The 15,709-nt window shown below is 31.8% G+C and overlaps 3 protein-coding genes across 4 annotated transcripts; 2 read left to right on the forward strand and 1 right to left on the reverse strand.

The window, feature by feature from the left end:
• The first annotated feature begins 2,024 nt into the window (after positions 1-2,024).
• Positions 2,025-3,534, forward strand: LOC121116932 (GEL complex subunit OPTI). 2 transcript variants are annotated; one of them, XM_040711244.2, is made up of 3 exons: positions 2,025-2,177; positions 2,232-2,500; positions 2,586-3,534. In XM_040711244.2, the coding sequence occupies exons 2-3, from the start codon at positions 2,234-2,236 to the stop codon at positions 2,688-2,690; spliced, it is 372 nt and encodes a 123-aa protein (XP_040567178.1). In that variant the 5' UTR covers positions 2,025-2,177; positions 2,232-2,233; the 3' UTR covers positions 2,691-3,534. The 2 variants fall into 2 exon arrangements, with proteins under 2 accessions (XP_040567178.1, XP_040567177.1); XM_040711243.2 differs by having other exon boundaries at positions 2,075-2,500.
• On the forward strand, positions 2,790-3,534 carry LOC139904680 (uncharacterized). The gene has a single exon (XM_071887669.1). The coding sequence runs from the start codon at positions 2,790-2,792 to the stop codon at positions 3,375-3,377; it is 588 nt and encodes a 195-aa protein (XP_071743770.1). The 3' UTR covers positions 3,378-3,534.
• Positions 3,535-4,175: 641 nt separating this feature from the next.
• LOC121116931 (maspardin) lies at positions 4,176-5,583 on the reverse strand. Its single transcript, XM_040711239.2, has 4 exons — positions 5,248-5,583; positions 4,574-5,191; positions 4,398-4,508; positions 4,176-4,335 (listed from the first exon to the last, which is right to left on the reverse strand). Exons 1-4 carry the CDS (start codon positions 5,353-5,355, stop codon positions 4,303-4,305), a joined length of 870 nt encoding a protein of 289 aa, XP_040567173.1. The 5' UTR covers positions 5,356-5,583; the 3' UTR covers positions 4,176-4,302.
• Between the last annotated feature and the right edge of the window lie 10,126 nt (positions 5,584-15,709).

Below are 15,709 nucleotides of genomic sequence, written 5' to 3' on the forward strand. Positions count from 1 at the left end.
ATTATATAATCACATCCTTAATGATCAAATTGCTTCCAATGAATTGTTTAATAATCAAATTACCCACATTCATTTTACCAAACAATGTAAGTGAGAGCATAAAATGATCACTCTATTGGAAATTTTTTAGATTGCCTGGGCATTTTCCACATTGCCCACTCTAATGTGCATTTTGCAAATTGCCCGATTTTCCACATTGCACTAAAATATATATATATTACCCATTTTAAAGGACCATAGTGAAAGAGCAGTCAAGTGAAAAATAAACAATTCAATCTAAAAACAAAAAAGACTATGTATGTCCTTCTCTTCTCGATAGTGGGAGACTCATTTCAGCAGCTTCTAATTTTAAGCCAATCAGAATTGAGAACTACTAAATCCTACCTTCCTTGCCTTGAGTGTCCACTCTTTGCCTAGATTCCTTTAGGCCATTTTATTGTTTCTATGAATAAATTTTGGCTATCATATAGAAATATAGATATATAGCTACACTTTTAATAAATAACGATACTTGCAGTATCGAATAAAATACTATGTAGGATTTTAATATTGTGAAATACATACTTATGATTAAGATCCTATGAACTAGGATTTTAATTAATAGTTTATGTTTCTGGTTTATTCTAAAGAAAAATACATAACCCATTCCGAAACCTTGACTTCTATTAAATTACATTAGATGAATTTTAGTCAAAAGACGTGATATAACAATGAATTGCACAAGAGAAAAACAAGTGTAAATACAGAATTTTAGTCAAATCAGAGTTAGAGATAAGAAAAAACATTTTTGATACATGACGCCTCTTTTCCTTTTTGTCCCTTAAGTCTGGAAGTACTTAAAAATAAATAGCATTTGGTGTGAGTGACTTATTTGGCTAACTACCAGATGATTTCGGGATTTCTTTCTGTTTGTTTATAGATGAAAGGCTGCGTGATACAATAAAGGGAACGACGTGATGGTTGAGAAAATTTCAATCTTGTCTTAGTACGTAAAAGAATGACTACACAGCTTACATCTACCGCAAAATAATTATTACAATTTATATTCTTTATTTTATATTTATATTTTAATTATCTATAGCAGTCATTCCGACCTGTTCATTACGTTTTTTTCCCCGAATATTTGGGTCTAGGATGTTTTTATTTAAAAAAACTTTGGTGAAAACATATTTAGAAAAGACAATTCTTGCCCAGGACGATGTACTACAATGCTCCAGTTGGGAATCACATATCTATAAGGTGACCATATTTTGATCGCCAAAAAAAAACATACTTGGTGGGGGGGATCTCATCTTTAAAAAATCTCTCCAATTTTGTAAGAAGAGAAACGAAACTATATTTTATAAAGACTTAATTTGAACGAAAAACCTTTCTTTTTCTTTAGAAAAGACAAATTGGAAGAAATTTAGAATATTTAGAGATTTAATATTTTTTAGAAAAACCATGTTTTTTATTGTGTTTATTAAAAAATTTAAACTGCCCTCCCCCCTATAAACGCCTCAATTAATATTTAAAAATTAACGCCTTTTCAGAAAATATATTTTAGATTTTGTATTTAAAAAAAATATATTTTGTTTTGTTTTTAATATTCTATTTAGTCGGTTGTTAACATGTACCATTGTCTTTCATAAAACCGGGCATATTATGATTTTTTTAGAGTCCCCAAACGCTCCGGACAGGATGTAAAAAGAGTAAAAATATTGATAGCAAAAAGATGGTTGATTATCTTAATTATATCTTATTTCAAATAATTGATTCTTATCTTTTATGTCACTTTTTAGCAAGAATAGTAGCATTTTCCCCACAAATTGTAGATATTGTTCGTAACGACTTTAATGAATAATAAAATTATATATTAGTATTTAACAACTAGGGAACGACTTATTCTAATAACGTAATTATGAAAGATATGTACGTACTTAATATTATATGAATCATGATGAATTACATATTATTATTAACTGCAGGTGGAAGTTGTTGAAATTATAGCATGTAGCTAGTTTGTGCTATATAATGTAGATGGCGGCACCTTACGTTTACAACTCCTGGCTTGTAGCTGACGTTTGCCTTATGTCTATAACAAAACTACAACATAGAGTGCGACAATACTAGTACTTCAAGTTACAACTTACAAGACTACAACAACTCTTCACTTATTGATTCTATCCGGCATCAACGTAACTGAGTGAGTTCTTCTTTGAAGTGTGCTGACATTGCTCCATCATCCATAGGTATGAAATCCGAGACTCATTCCTCACCCTTAGCCCTAGGATTTTCCGATATTCTATCTCGCGCCATTACGGCCAAATCGAGTTGGACAGGTGCCCAAGAAGAATTTCTTGACGTTATCTATTGGGGTCGACAGTTTCTAGGTCTTTTCCTTGGTCTCATTTGGGGACTCATTCCTCTCTACGGCATCCTTGGACTCGCGCTTTTTGCTCTTCTTAACTTTGGGATCGTTTATTTCTATTTTGCGGGATTTCAAGGGATCGACGAAGAGGTATGTTATTAAATCAAATAATCCCACCTTGAAAATGAATAATTAACCACATATACTTAATAATAAATCTTTTATGTTATTCTAGGAGTACGGCGGTGTATGGGAATTGACGAAAGAAGGCTTTGCGACTTCATTTGCAGGGTTTTTAGTTGTTTGGATCATAATCTACACTGGACTCAACTTTGACTGATCCAAAAAATCTTCATTTCTTTAATACAATTACATAAACACATACAAAAGTCAATCATATAATCCAATCCAACCCGCATTTTAATTAGTACCAAACAACATGTCTAAAGAATTTAATATCAAAGGTGATGAAGACTTTTCAAAACGCGTCAAAACAGCATTCAAGGACCTTATTGATATTGTACCCACGTCTGAAAGTAAAACTGAGGAGTCTCAAGATTCTTCTTTCGTATTCTCAAAGCCTAAAAGCCCTCCTCGTTATCATTCTCGAAATAATAATCATCGACAGCCAAGAGTCCCTCCCTCGTGGAAAAAGGATCCATCTAAATTTACAAAATATGATTTAAGTGATGTTGAAGTTTCAAGTGATAAAGGGAATACAAGAGCCGCATTTTCATTCCTGAGTGATATTCGTAAAAGAAATGCTAGTAATGAACCTCCTCCAGCAGACTTGAGTACTGCTAAGTTTTCATTTAAAAAGCCCCGTATCATTAAAGGAAATAAGAAAGAGTCTTCTTCAAGTTCAGAAAACTATTCCAAACAGATAATGCCTGAAGTACACGTTGGAGAAATAGTTTCAAAGAAGAAGCCCTCCTCTTCTGAAGATTATAAGACTTCGAAGAAGACGGGTACACTTAAGTTAAGTCATCTCCAAGATGATGAGGAAGAAGAGGAAAGTGATAATTAAGACATCTTTTGTTTGAATGCTCTTTTGTTGATGATCCTACATAGGACTATTAATTCAATAATTTCCATAAACTTTTTTTATGTTTTTATTACGTTGTGGTGTTTTTCTTTTATATCATTCGGAATAAATCTTGGGAGAGCAATCTCCGCACATTGTATACCCACTCAATTTATCTAAACTCTTTGAATATACTTTTTCATGTATATTTTTGTAATTTTAACCATTTTTTTTCTCTATATTTTAGATTTATGTAACAAAAAGATAATTATGTCCACAGAAGGTAATTATTTTGAAAGTCCAAGAGCCAAAAATGAATCTGATTTCGTGTCATTTTCCTCAACCCCTATTCGTTCAAGATATAATAAAGGATATAACTATGTTGGTACCCCAGAAGTCAGCGTAAATAGTTATAGGCCGAAAGGTAGAAGACCAAATCGATATTTCTTTCCCAAATACCGTCAAAATAATTCATCTTCCTTCCCTAACTCTTCTAACCCATCTTACTATCATCCTTCTATGGTGGAAGATCCTTGGTGTTCCTTTAAACCCTCCTCAGACTCACTTCTATCTCTGGCCGGATCATTCACCGAGCATGAGGGCTCTACTTCTCATAACTATCATGTTTCTCAATCTGATTCTATGATTCCTGTACTAGGAGACTCTATTTTGAATAAGTCCTTTAATGACACAACTAATGAACAAGTGAACACCTCTTCCGATGGTTTAGGAGATAAAAGTACGAGCATTAGTGAAGAAGCTGTTACGAAATGAGTTGAAATTTTAAAAATTATTCACATATAAATTAAAATGATGTATTTATGTTTTTCGTATTACGCTCTTTTCAAACAAATTAAAATTATGTTTGATGAATTAATAAGTACAAAATGATTGATAGCATAAAATTTAGAAGTATGTTCGAATTCAACTAAGCTGGATTGTCATAGTTCCTTAAATGTAACTGTAAGAATTAGTAATATATTAATGTTTGTGTGCTTTGAATATTTATTTATTAAAACTTACAATTATGTGGAGATTGACTTCGTCACTTCTACTAAGGAATGGGAAATTCCCACCCGTCTTCAAATGTGCTAAACGAGCTTCAGGATAATATTTGTACAAATCCTCTTTGATCTATAATTATTAAATAAGTTGATTTAAATATTTGAAATATGCATATTTTCGTATTAATTACATACTCGATGACAGAGTGCCGACTCGTCCCATGCATCAATGATCGTAATGGGAATATCATTCACCTTTTGAGGAGATACATGGGTTGGTAAACAGTTAAGAAACAGTCTAGATGCAAGATCCGTATGAGATAAGCCCTCAAGTCGTTCTATCATAAAATCATTTGCTTGATGGATTCGTTGATCATCTGTATCCGTCTGAAATCCATAAAGAATCAAATCTTTGAGGCAAGAGTAAGGTATTAACCAGAATAGAGATGAATGTTCGCCAAAGTCAAAAATGGATGCATCAGTGAATGAATTGCATAGCATCAGAGATGCGACTCTGGGACAAGAGTTTGTATGCTCCGTGAATTTTTGCGCAAGAAATCCTCCTAGTGAGGTTCCAAAAATATGAACTTTTTCCAGCTCTAGTCGACTTAGAAATTCCTTGAATCCATCGCACCATGCGGAAATACTCCAATAGGGAGGCCATTGAACAAGTATTATGCGATATCCTCTTGCTGATAATCCTAGAGCCTGTAAGTAATAAATATCCGCTGTTCCTGAGATGGAAGGGATAAAAATAATTGGTGATCGACACTTTTTTGTATGTCGTGGACCACAATCGAAATAAGCCCATGTCTAAAAACAAATATTAATTAACGAATATGCAAATAAGAACAATAAGTTGCTTATACTTTTGGATTCGCTGACGATCCCAAGTCAAATTTTCGTAGTGCAACACTTGAACGAAAGCTTTGATATTCTTCACTACTGCCCAACTCCGTTTCTGATACCTTATTCATATCAAATTTAATGGAAAGAGTGATTACGAAGAATACATCACTATACTTCTGTGTAACGCCCTCCTAATCCATTTAACGAACGTCTTATCTTATACTTTAAATTTTACTACGCTGTTGTTCGATTCTTTTAGGATTTGATGATATTTATTTAATATTCAATAAATTAAAATCAGCACTTTTTTAAAAGTCCAATGTGGTGACCTTCCACATAAAAGAACAATATATTATTAAGGTGTTATCTTAGTTTTCAGGAAGTTCAAAGCTATAAATAAACATACATTTGTTGCTTAAGAGATAGGAAAACCACTTATTTCATCTTTAAAACCCTATAATTATGCAATCGTTATTCTTATTTATTAGACAATGATAAATGTTAAAACAAGAATACTTTTGAAGGAATGTCTAATTCCATCATTTAGTATGTAATTAAATTGACAAATATACTTATTTTGTCGCTTTATTTTTCATGTTAACATAAATGCTTATCACAAATTTATATTCATATTGTTATTACAAAATTAACTCTTCAATGTGGTAACTGTTTTTGTTTTTTTAATTGCACTTGACAGGTTGCATACAAGGATAAGCGTTTCATAATAATTAATTCCAGACCAAGGCTCTGCAGTGCATTGTTCGAGTTTATGAATAATCAAGAAATGTATATTCTAAAAAGAAAACTCATAAAATTTTTCCAAGAAATTGTCTTTTCTACAAAAATGCATATAAAAAAAAATATTTCTACAAAAAATTATATACCCAAACATTCGGCTAAATAAGATATTCCCTCAAAAAAAAATACACATTGGGGCTCCGGAGCGATTAAAAAGTTGGGAATAACTGCCCTAAATAATGGATTAAAGAGGTACTAGCATTGCAAAATTTTAGCGTGCGAGTTTGGGTGTTGATGGCAACCTGAGCAGTGTTTTTTTTAAGCTTGAATAATTATTTAATTTTTTCATTTTTGAGGAGAGGACATATTTGATATAAGTATAAATTGTAACCAAGGGTGTGTATGTGGATCTCCAAAAGCCACCGTGGGATGACTCACCCTGATAAATTTCTTCTTGGGTTAAGCTCACTGGGAAGAAAAATTGTCTTCCTTTATGATACTATTAGCCTATAAGCGCAGGCTCAAGTAAGCCAACTACAGATGGCTGTTGGGTAGAAGAACTGAGAAATTACAAATATGACATAACATAAGGTTAAAAGGCGATATTTCGACCATTTGTCATATTTTTATATACAAAAAAGTATTTATTGGATTTAAATAGTCAAAATATAATTCCAATATCAAGCTTAGATGAGGCCTCTTTTTTTAGCTATAATTACACTTTTTGCTATTAGAATCTAATAACCCGGGGTTTTTTTCTCTATAAAAGCATAACAAATGACTTAATCAGTTTTTCAGCTCTTCTACTCCATTTCTAGTATCATATGCACTGCATATATAAATACCTAATGCATATCATATACATATTTTTTATCTAAAAAATATCAATGTAGTCCTATTAATGAAATATTGCAGGCTTGTGCATGTAGGATCGAATTTGTAGCACTGTTTCTTTTTGTTTACTTTTTGAAAAGCGGAGAGTAACACTGAGGATTTCTTGGGGAGTTATCTTTCCATATTATTAAAGCAAAATTTGTCTTTTACCTGACCCTTAATTACCCTAAAACTAACGATTTGTACCTGCTAGGCAGTTAAATCATACTTCTTAATTGTTCGCGTATAAAATACGGATATGGTAATCGCTTAACGCAAAAAAAAATTGAATTTAGTACTAAAATGATCTGGACAAAAGTTGAAGTTTCAACACTTAACAAAAATTTTCATACTACTCTGATGAAAAAGAAACAGTTTTTTCTAATTTCGAATTCCATTCTCGATTTTTTATTATTACTATTTTAGTACACATCTTGTCGACGTATGTTAACAGTAGCGACCATTTTGCATAAATAATTTATTTTTGACAGATAATAGGGTGACAGGTCTTTTGGTGTGCTCCGCCATTTTCTTCTATTGAAAAAAAAAAAAAAAAAATCAATTAGGAGTTATATTCTTTAAAAACCTTTTTATATATTGTTTATTCTTCTGAAATAGTTGTTTTATTTACAAAATGTTAAACTTTTATATTGAAATTCTCACATTTTTGTGAGCATTAAAAAAAATGAGGATCGCACCAAAAGACGTCTAATCTTTTTATTTGTCAAAAGATAAAAAAAAACGGAGTAACAATACAATACGGACCAAGATAATAAAAAAATTAATTTTAGAACTAAATTAACAGTTTCTTTTTGATCAGACCTCGTACATAGCAGGCATCGTATCTCTTTAAAATTTCTTCATACACCAATTATGTTCATAAAGACATACTTAAATATACATCCTTTGTATGTATAGACTTTAGATAAACGTTGAATATATCAAGAGGAGATAACAATATTTATTAAACAAATATTATTTTATATATGCGTATCTACTTAAACGTAATGTTTATCTATGAAAATGAGCAAATTAAATTTTAGCTCAACTTTTCGGATACAAGATCATATTTTTAGCACTCCAGAAAAAAGAATCTACTCAAAAGGAGTGAGCTTTGATCCTTATTTGATTCGATATGGAGGTCAATACAGTGGTTCTGATCGTTTGATTATCAAAAGTTTTTCTTGTTGCAACAATTTATTTTTCTTCAAAATGAAAAATAAGGATTATATTCTTATGTATCAATTGAGAAAAGGGACTTTAATTAAACAAAAAAACCTTAGAATTAAAACTTCTGAAATTCAACATCATAATTTTAAAATTGAAATATCTGTATCCCTTTGCAAATAGAGAATGTTGTTGAAAAGAAGTCATTGGCTAAAGGTCAAAAAACGCCCTTTGAAGACTGAAACTTTGCAAAAAATATTTTTTCCATTGAAGCACAACAAAAGATAGAACTAAGAGTTTACCCTAAAAATTGGATAACCAGTACACACGCTAAAATATTTTTTTTTGAAGAAGTTGACCTTTTAATTTATTGTTAAATAGAAGTTGTTTTTTTTAAGAATAAGTTCTTATTTAAATTAGGAACTTTTTTACTAGGATAATAAGGATACTATTGAATGATTAAATCTTTCAATTGATAAGGAGAATAAAATTCTACATCATAGTTTTGTTTTGTTTTTAAAGATATATTTCAAATATATGTATGTATATATGGTACTAGGAAAACTGCCCTTGGAAGATTGCTCTAAACAAAAATGACATGAAGGAAAATTGTCAGTTATGAAAAATGCCCGAATTTTGTTCAAACTTCAAAATGACTAATAAATTCTTTTAATATCGAAATAAAATATCGAAACATATTTATTTGTTCCATCCCTGGAGGGAGTTCCTTCAACCATGAGTAATATTATTGCAATACAATTACTCTACAATTTTTTTAATTTAATCCAGTCTTGAAAGAAATGGATCGAGAGGATTGGTAAGGAGGGGAGACAATAAATATCTTAAAACCTCTTAAAATATGGTAGAATACCTTCCGCCATCAGATTGGACCGGGGTAGTGTGGGATTACTAAAAATCACTGCAAATACATCCAATGAACCCATCTAATACGAAAAAAATAGTTCCAAGCCCTCAGGTTGCGAGGTATACATTGGGGTACACCTGGATCCTTAAAAATTACACCAAAATAGGGATAACCTTAACTACCACGCGCAAACCCGAGGCCTTCGAACTATTTTTCATATTGGAGGGGTTCCTTGGATGTAAGTTGATGCTCTGGCAGTGACTTATAACTATCCCACACTACCCCCGGGATCCTGGCCAACCTGAAGGCTTTTAACTAGGTTGTGGTGTTAGAGAGGTTCCTTGGATGTATTGGATCAACTAGGTGTGGTTTTTAACAATTCCATGCTGGCCCATCCGAGGTAGAGAGTATTCAACCATATTTTAAGAGGTCCTTAGCTATTTATTCCCCCCCCCTTTCTATATTCTAATAATATTACTCACACTTGAAGGTACACCCTTGGGGATGGAAATAACAAATATGTTTAAATGTTCGTCATAAATAATATTAAGCGAATTTAAAACGGGGTAATTATTCATCTAGAAGTTTTAACAAATAAGGGCAATTTTATCCAAGGCAATCCTCCACGAGCAATTTTCTCCAGGGCAGTTTTCCGGGCACGGTATGTATTGTTGCTGATGAATTTTCCTTGTGATGAACTTGCTTCGTCTTAGGGTGAAAAGAGTGGGTGAACTTAACAAAGGCGTAGGAGATCAAAAATTTTTAGAAGTACAACTTCAATTAATACAAACTTGAGATTATGAAAGTTTTCAATATCAAAGATGTTTTATATAAATGTTTATTTTTATGACTTTTTTTCTCTCTAAAAAACATACGAGTATATTTGAATAACCTTATTTAAAAAAAGAAAAGAAAAAAGATATTTCTTTTATTCAATTTTTTTATTTCATTACATCTTATGTTGTTTAAAGATTTTCATTGTTATAAATGTATTCTCTAGCTCCGTTTTATGACATATTTAGACTACATCTTAATATGTTAACATACTTGTTACCTGAAAATACCCAATATAGTAGGAATTTTCCGTCAATCGAAGAATTGGTTACCGAGATATAAAAAGTGTTTTTCTGCAATTTGTTTCCAAACGTAGAGTACACTCAATTTCAAACAGTTATATCTTCTCAACTAACAATGTAATGTTGCATGCTTTGCAACTGCAAATGTATATTATATTATTAACTAATTTTCAGAACTTACTTTTCATTCTTTGACCTCCATGAATAGAATTAATTATCTTGAAAATGAAGACAAGTTTTAACTGTTATTTTGTATATATCGATTGCATAAAAAATCTGAAAAGGACGGCATAATGGAGACTTAGTTGGTCATATAGTTTTTAAACATGTGGAAAAATTTCATTAAAAACTTCATATAACCTATTTTTTCCAATTCCCCACTTTTTTGTGAGCCAACTCTCTATTTCCCACCACAGCATCGGTCATTACCAAATTCAATTATTTTTAGCATATAAATATAGGCTTTGCTTTTTTGGTATTTTGGTCCTTAATTTTTGTATGCATATATTATATTTTTTATTTACAGATATCATATGGAAATAAAGTACAAAAGAAAAGATTCGTCGTTTTTTTCACAATATAAAACAGTCGATAAAAGACATACAAAAAATCCAACACTAGACACATAGAGGTTAATGAGACCTTTGCATTGGTTTGCCTTGACAAGTGCTTCAATTCTCGGTTCCACTTTTGAAATGGTGCAGTACAAATCAGATTCAAGATGAATAAGGAGATTTAAAGATTCAATTTTATCTCAACCATACTCAAAAACACCGACTCGTACAGGTACGTAGAGGGAAATGTAACCATTATTGTAAGCTCCCTCATACCTATGCTAGGATATGAACCATACATAGTGGCCAAGAATGTATTCAGGCTTTTCTCTGCAAAAACAGTCTATGCTGCAGAGTCATGCACCAGGTCAAAAAACTGGTCTTTGATGTTTTTTGTTTCCATTTGGAAGTTGTCTTCTCGAATATTGAAGGGATCTGTCGTGAATTCCATCGTTAGGTTGTTGCTTTTGAAGTCCGCAAATAGTAGTAAAACCCGTCCAGTAGCCTATTGACGTTGATAATTGCTTCGTTCTTGAGAACATCGATGACGTCACCACCACTGATTTTCACCAACATTTGAAAACTCTGCAGCTAGTCTCGAACTTATCTCGCTTTTTCCTGCACATTCACAATTCTTAACACCTAACATACAAAATCATCACTACGCACGAACACGAAACAAATTAATCATAGGAATATATACACTTATATGTAATAATCTCTTTTATCTAACTGTTATACCAAGGAGAGATGCGACAGGAGTGAATTTGTAAGGAACTGCTGTTGACAATTTTACCCAAACATGGCTTACAATACCTAATACATTGTATTTTTCATATTAAAACATTCTATAAATGCTTGGGATTTGAAATTCGGTTGAAATAATTGAAATTTTGAAGCAGTGGTTTTTCTGTCCGATCAGTCATTACCCACTTGGTGACTCAACCATTCCCCACCAGTGGTTTAAGAGCCACTGATCTAATGGGTTTAAAAATGAGAAAAAATCCAATGTTGTATAGGAGCAAAGGTTTCCGTTGAATGATGACGTCACATGAAACCACTCTACACCAAAGCTTTAAACCAAGTAGTGAAACAATGACCACATCATCAATATTTGTATTAGGTGGTGGTTGTACCAACACACTTTATTGTCCACTTGGAGCGTTGAAAATTACTATATAACACTCTTCGTAGTCTCAATGAATTTACCCCTTTTAACTTAATTCACTAGGTAAATTCGGGGAGAGAAGAAAAAGTTCCAAATAGTATGACGGAAAATGACAAAAAATCATAAGGTGAAGTCATATTTGGTATATTAAAAAGCGACATATATATATATGGACAATATATCTCCACAAGCTAACAGGGGCGTATAGCTACTTTTTTTAAACTTTACAATATAGTTTGAAGAAGGATAGCTTTTCTTTATGCCGTTTCGGAACAAATGGGATTTGAACTAGTCAAAATTTACCGATAAAAATATCTTATTATCTGTCATTTTAGTTCTTTTAAAGCTTTTGTTTGTGAATTTCAAATATTTATATCGTAAACCTTAGTCTTTTTTTTTTCCTAAACATTTAAAAACGCCACATCACGAGTTTTTTCTACCTTAGTCGATAAGGCTTTTATTTGTACATAATTACAAAACAGTATTGCATTTCCATAGTAAAGATTAGTTAAAATGTAAAAAAAAAAAAAAAAAAACCGAAAATTAACATGGTAACCCTGAAAATTTGAATAATGTTTGGCTCTTTGGTGGAGAGTAGCTTAGCTATCATATCGTTTGATTAGACTGGCTGCAAGCATCTAGAATAGAGGGAAATAAAGAAAAGTCCACAGTCAAAATTAATTAACATGAACAAATTAAACAAGAAAATATTCGAAAACTTTAATTGTAAAAGTATATTTCTTCCCTGATAGTAGTCTGTATTTTTTTTTTTTTTTTTAGTTTTTGTCAAAGAGATGGTTTTTTGGCGTATTGTCGATGTTTACTTACATTATGTAGAACTATCAACAAGCAAATGTAGGAACGTAAACTTCTCTGCGGTTACTCTTAGATAAAATTAAAAGAAAGGGGGGGGGGAGTGATATAATAGTTGAAAGAGCCAAAAAAATAAAACCTTTCCATCGCCTTCTCCTCCCTCCCCTGATTGACTCATCCCATACAGCCCAACACAAACAGGAATGCCATTTCCAAATTTCCAATATCTTTATAACTTAAAAGTTTATTCTTCCCCTTTCATTCTGTAACCAGAAAGTATATGCTTTTTTTTAAACCTTGATTTAGACAGAAAATAATTTATAAAAAATTGGAATTATCTAAAATTTTCTTGTGAAGATCCATTTAAAAAAACAATTATTAAGCATTATAGTTTAAAATTTCTTCACCAGACTAAGGCCTTCAAACATAAAATATTCATATTTCTAAATGAAAAACGTTAGCATCTAAAATCAATAAAATACTAATAGCAAATTTGTTTCCAACCAACAACTAGTTCGTTTTTTTGTTTTGTTTTTCCTCTTCTAAAAAGTTTGAGTATCTTCTGCAAAGTGTTTGATGAATGACATCTAATGAGATCAGAGGCCCAGTCCTAAGTTCCCTCGATCGCCCTTGGTATCTTCAACTCGAACGCTCCATATCTTCCCACCACCAAAATTAAAATAGCACGAATATCCTCCGCAACCACGGATTCTCCAATATTTATATTCATAGCTAGGTAACTCTTTACACTTTCTTTCTTTTTTTAAATAGAATTAGTTTCATTCTTTATTATCCTCCAGATCGACTAATAAAATGATGTCAGAATATGTAATTATGGACATTCAGGAAAAGTGTGTCTAATAATATTTAATAATTTACCACAATCTTTACATGGAGTGCTGAAAAACAACACTTTCTGAAATTGAGCTGTGAATTTTCTTTTTGATGACATGCCAATTATGAGATAATTTAGTTCCTTAATCCACCCATTATCACTTCTGTTAGAAAAATTATTTTCAAATTAACTTTATTATCCTAAAAAACAAAACAGACCCTTCAAACTATTGATTTTCGTTTTTAGTTGCAGCCAATTTAATTCTGAGGGACCACAGCCCACCTATTTAATGCCTAAAACAGTTACCATTTCTTTGGTATAACAATTTGAAATTTTCAAACCTTTTCCTGGATGCCATTAGCCAATCGGAAGAATTGCAGTCTTTGTTTTATTGATTTCCAATCCCGACTTTTTTTCGAAAGTTGTAAAATAAGATATGATAATTTCTATTTTTCTTTGCAATTGAGCTTCCGAGTTCGCCTCTATCATCACGGTCACATCATTGGGATAAAGATCTATAAGATGTTGAATAGATCCAAAATTTACACCAAATCCTAGATATTTTTTTGTCATGGCGGTTTTTAGCTCTTCTATTGCAGCTACAAAGAGCAGGGGGGCCGAAGGGCAACCCTGTTGACAACTTTTACATAAGTACATTGAAAAATGAAGAATAGTTCACAGTTGGAAATTTTGGGGGTTTTTTTCCTCTCTCTTTTTCGAGAAAAGGTTGAGAGATACAATAAAGATAAGGTCATGTTTAATGGGGGGGGGAGCATTTTTAGACAATGCTATAATTGGCTAATTACATTATACAACAATAAAAAATGTATCTCAATAAAAATAGGCTCAAGATGGTAGAGTTTACTCACATGATTCCTTATAGGGTCTTAGTTTTCTTTATTAGTCTTAGATTCTTCATAAAAATACCATAAAGTTTTTCTTATTTTTAACTAGTTTTTAATATTCAAAGCTTTTTAAGAGCTTGATGATTTTAAAATAAAGGTAAATGATATGAATATACTTCAAAGCCTAATAATCAAAGATTCCACAACCCCTTTATAATGTCCGAATCATTTTTATAACTCGAGTAATCTTTGTTTCACTAAGAACATTATTGCGACCTTTTTACTTATATTTTAAGAGGAAAGGATCAGAGAGGGAATGCATATCTCTTAGTGAAACATATTATGTTATTAACAAGGAGTATCTTTATTAGGATTTAGAATGACTCCTTCTGATGAGTTAAGAATCAGTGGATTTAAGAGTATTATATAAATACGTTTATCTTAAGATTTAAAATATGTTTTGACGATGAGGACATGATTCCTTTGACTCCAAAGTAATCCAACAAATACTCTACACATGGAACACAATCTTTTTTTTCTTCCTTCTTTTGACCAACTAAAGGTTTTATTTCTATTAGTAGAATAGCTATGAAATAAAAAGAGAATTATATCTTATTACGTTCATGTAATGAATGTCTTAAGAAATTAGAATAGCTTTATTTATTAACTAGAATGGGCCAATTGCTAGAACGCAAAACCTACGTTTAAAGTCAAATTGAGTTACGTATCTCAATTTGTTCGAAAATTATGGTCGATTGTGCAATTTTTTACGTTTTGCGTTACCTTGACCTCTCAAAATTTAATGGCCTCTATCTGTGACCATTTATAATCTTCATACTAAGTTTGATCAAAATCGATCCTTAACTTTTCCCTTAAACCTAGGACCAACAAATAAACAGGGGCAAAAACCTTAATTCAACATAGTTGACGGACTTAAATATTATTCTGATGACGTAGAAAAAATATTTTAATTTTTTATGACAGTCATTACCATTATTATTTGACTAGCTGGGCTCCATCAGGTAGACATTGTGGGTGGTGGCCTTACTATTGATTTATTGGCTTTTTTATTTAGGCAAAAGCTTACATACAAAACAAATGGGACACTTTTTATTATAAAATAGAGGAATTCAATTCCTTATTTCATTTCATAACAATTATCACAGCGTTTTACTCAGGGTAAACTTTATCCGTATCTTTCTATCTCGAGATTGGATACTGTGTAAGGGGAAAGTTGAAATTCAATTATCACAACCTTTTAATAATGAGGAAATAACTTCGCTAAGTGAGGTGAAGTGACGCAACGGATGACCCCATTATAGATTCGCGCACACGATGCTTTCCTTACAAGATATTCCCGAAAGTTGATAGACTATAATTATTCATGATATATACAAGAAAAAGACCCCATGGTTGTGGAGGATATTCGTGCTATTTTAATTTTGGCAGTGGTAAGATATGGAGCGTTCGAGTTGAAGATACCTAGGGCGATCGAGGGTACTTGGGACTGGGCCTATGATATCATTAGATATCCTTGATCAAACGCAT

This window comes from Lepeophtheirus salmonis, chromosome 4 (genome assembly GCF_016086655.4).
Source record: "Lepeophtheirus salmonis chromosome 4, UVic_Lsal_1.4, whole genome shotgun sequence".
Classification (NCBI taxonomy): domain Eukaryota; kingdom Metazoa; phylum Arthropoda; class Copepoda; order Siphonostomatoida; family Caligidae; genus Lepeophtheirus; species Lepeophtheirus salmonis.

Coding starts and splice junctions, on each gene's coding strand:
- LOC121116932 (XM_040711244.2), top strand. CDS start 2,234: ATGAAATCCGAGACTCATTCCTCACCCTTAGCCCTAGGATTTTCCGAT. Junction 2,501..2,585: donor TTCAAGGGATCGACGAAGAG/GTATGTTATTAA, acceptor ATGTTATTCTAG/GAGTACGGCGGTGTATGGGA.
- LOC139904680 (XM_071887669.1), top strand. CDS start 2,790: ATGTCTAAAGAATTTAATATCAAAGGTGATGAAGACTTTTCAAAACGC.
- LOC121116931 (XM_040711239.2), bottom strand. CDS start 5,355: ATGAATAAGGTATCAGAAACGGAGTTGGGCAGTAGTGAAGAATATCAA. Junction 4,509..4,573: donor AGTCGGCACTCTGTCATCGA/GTATGTAATTAA, acceptor TAATAATTATAG/ATCAAAGAGGATTTGTACAA. Junction 4,336..4,397: donor AAGTCAATCTCCACATAATT/GTAAGTTTTAAT, acceptor TAATTCTTACAG/TTACATTTAAGGAACTATGA.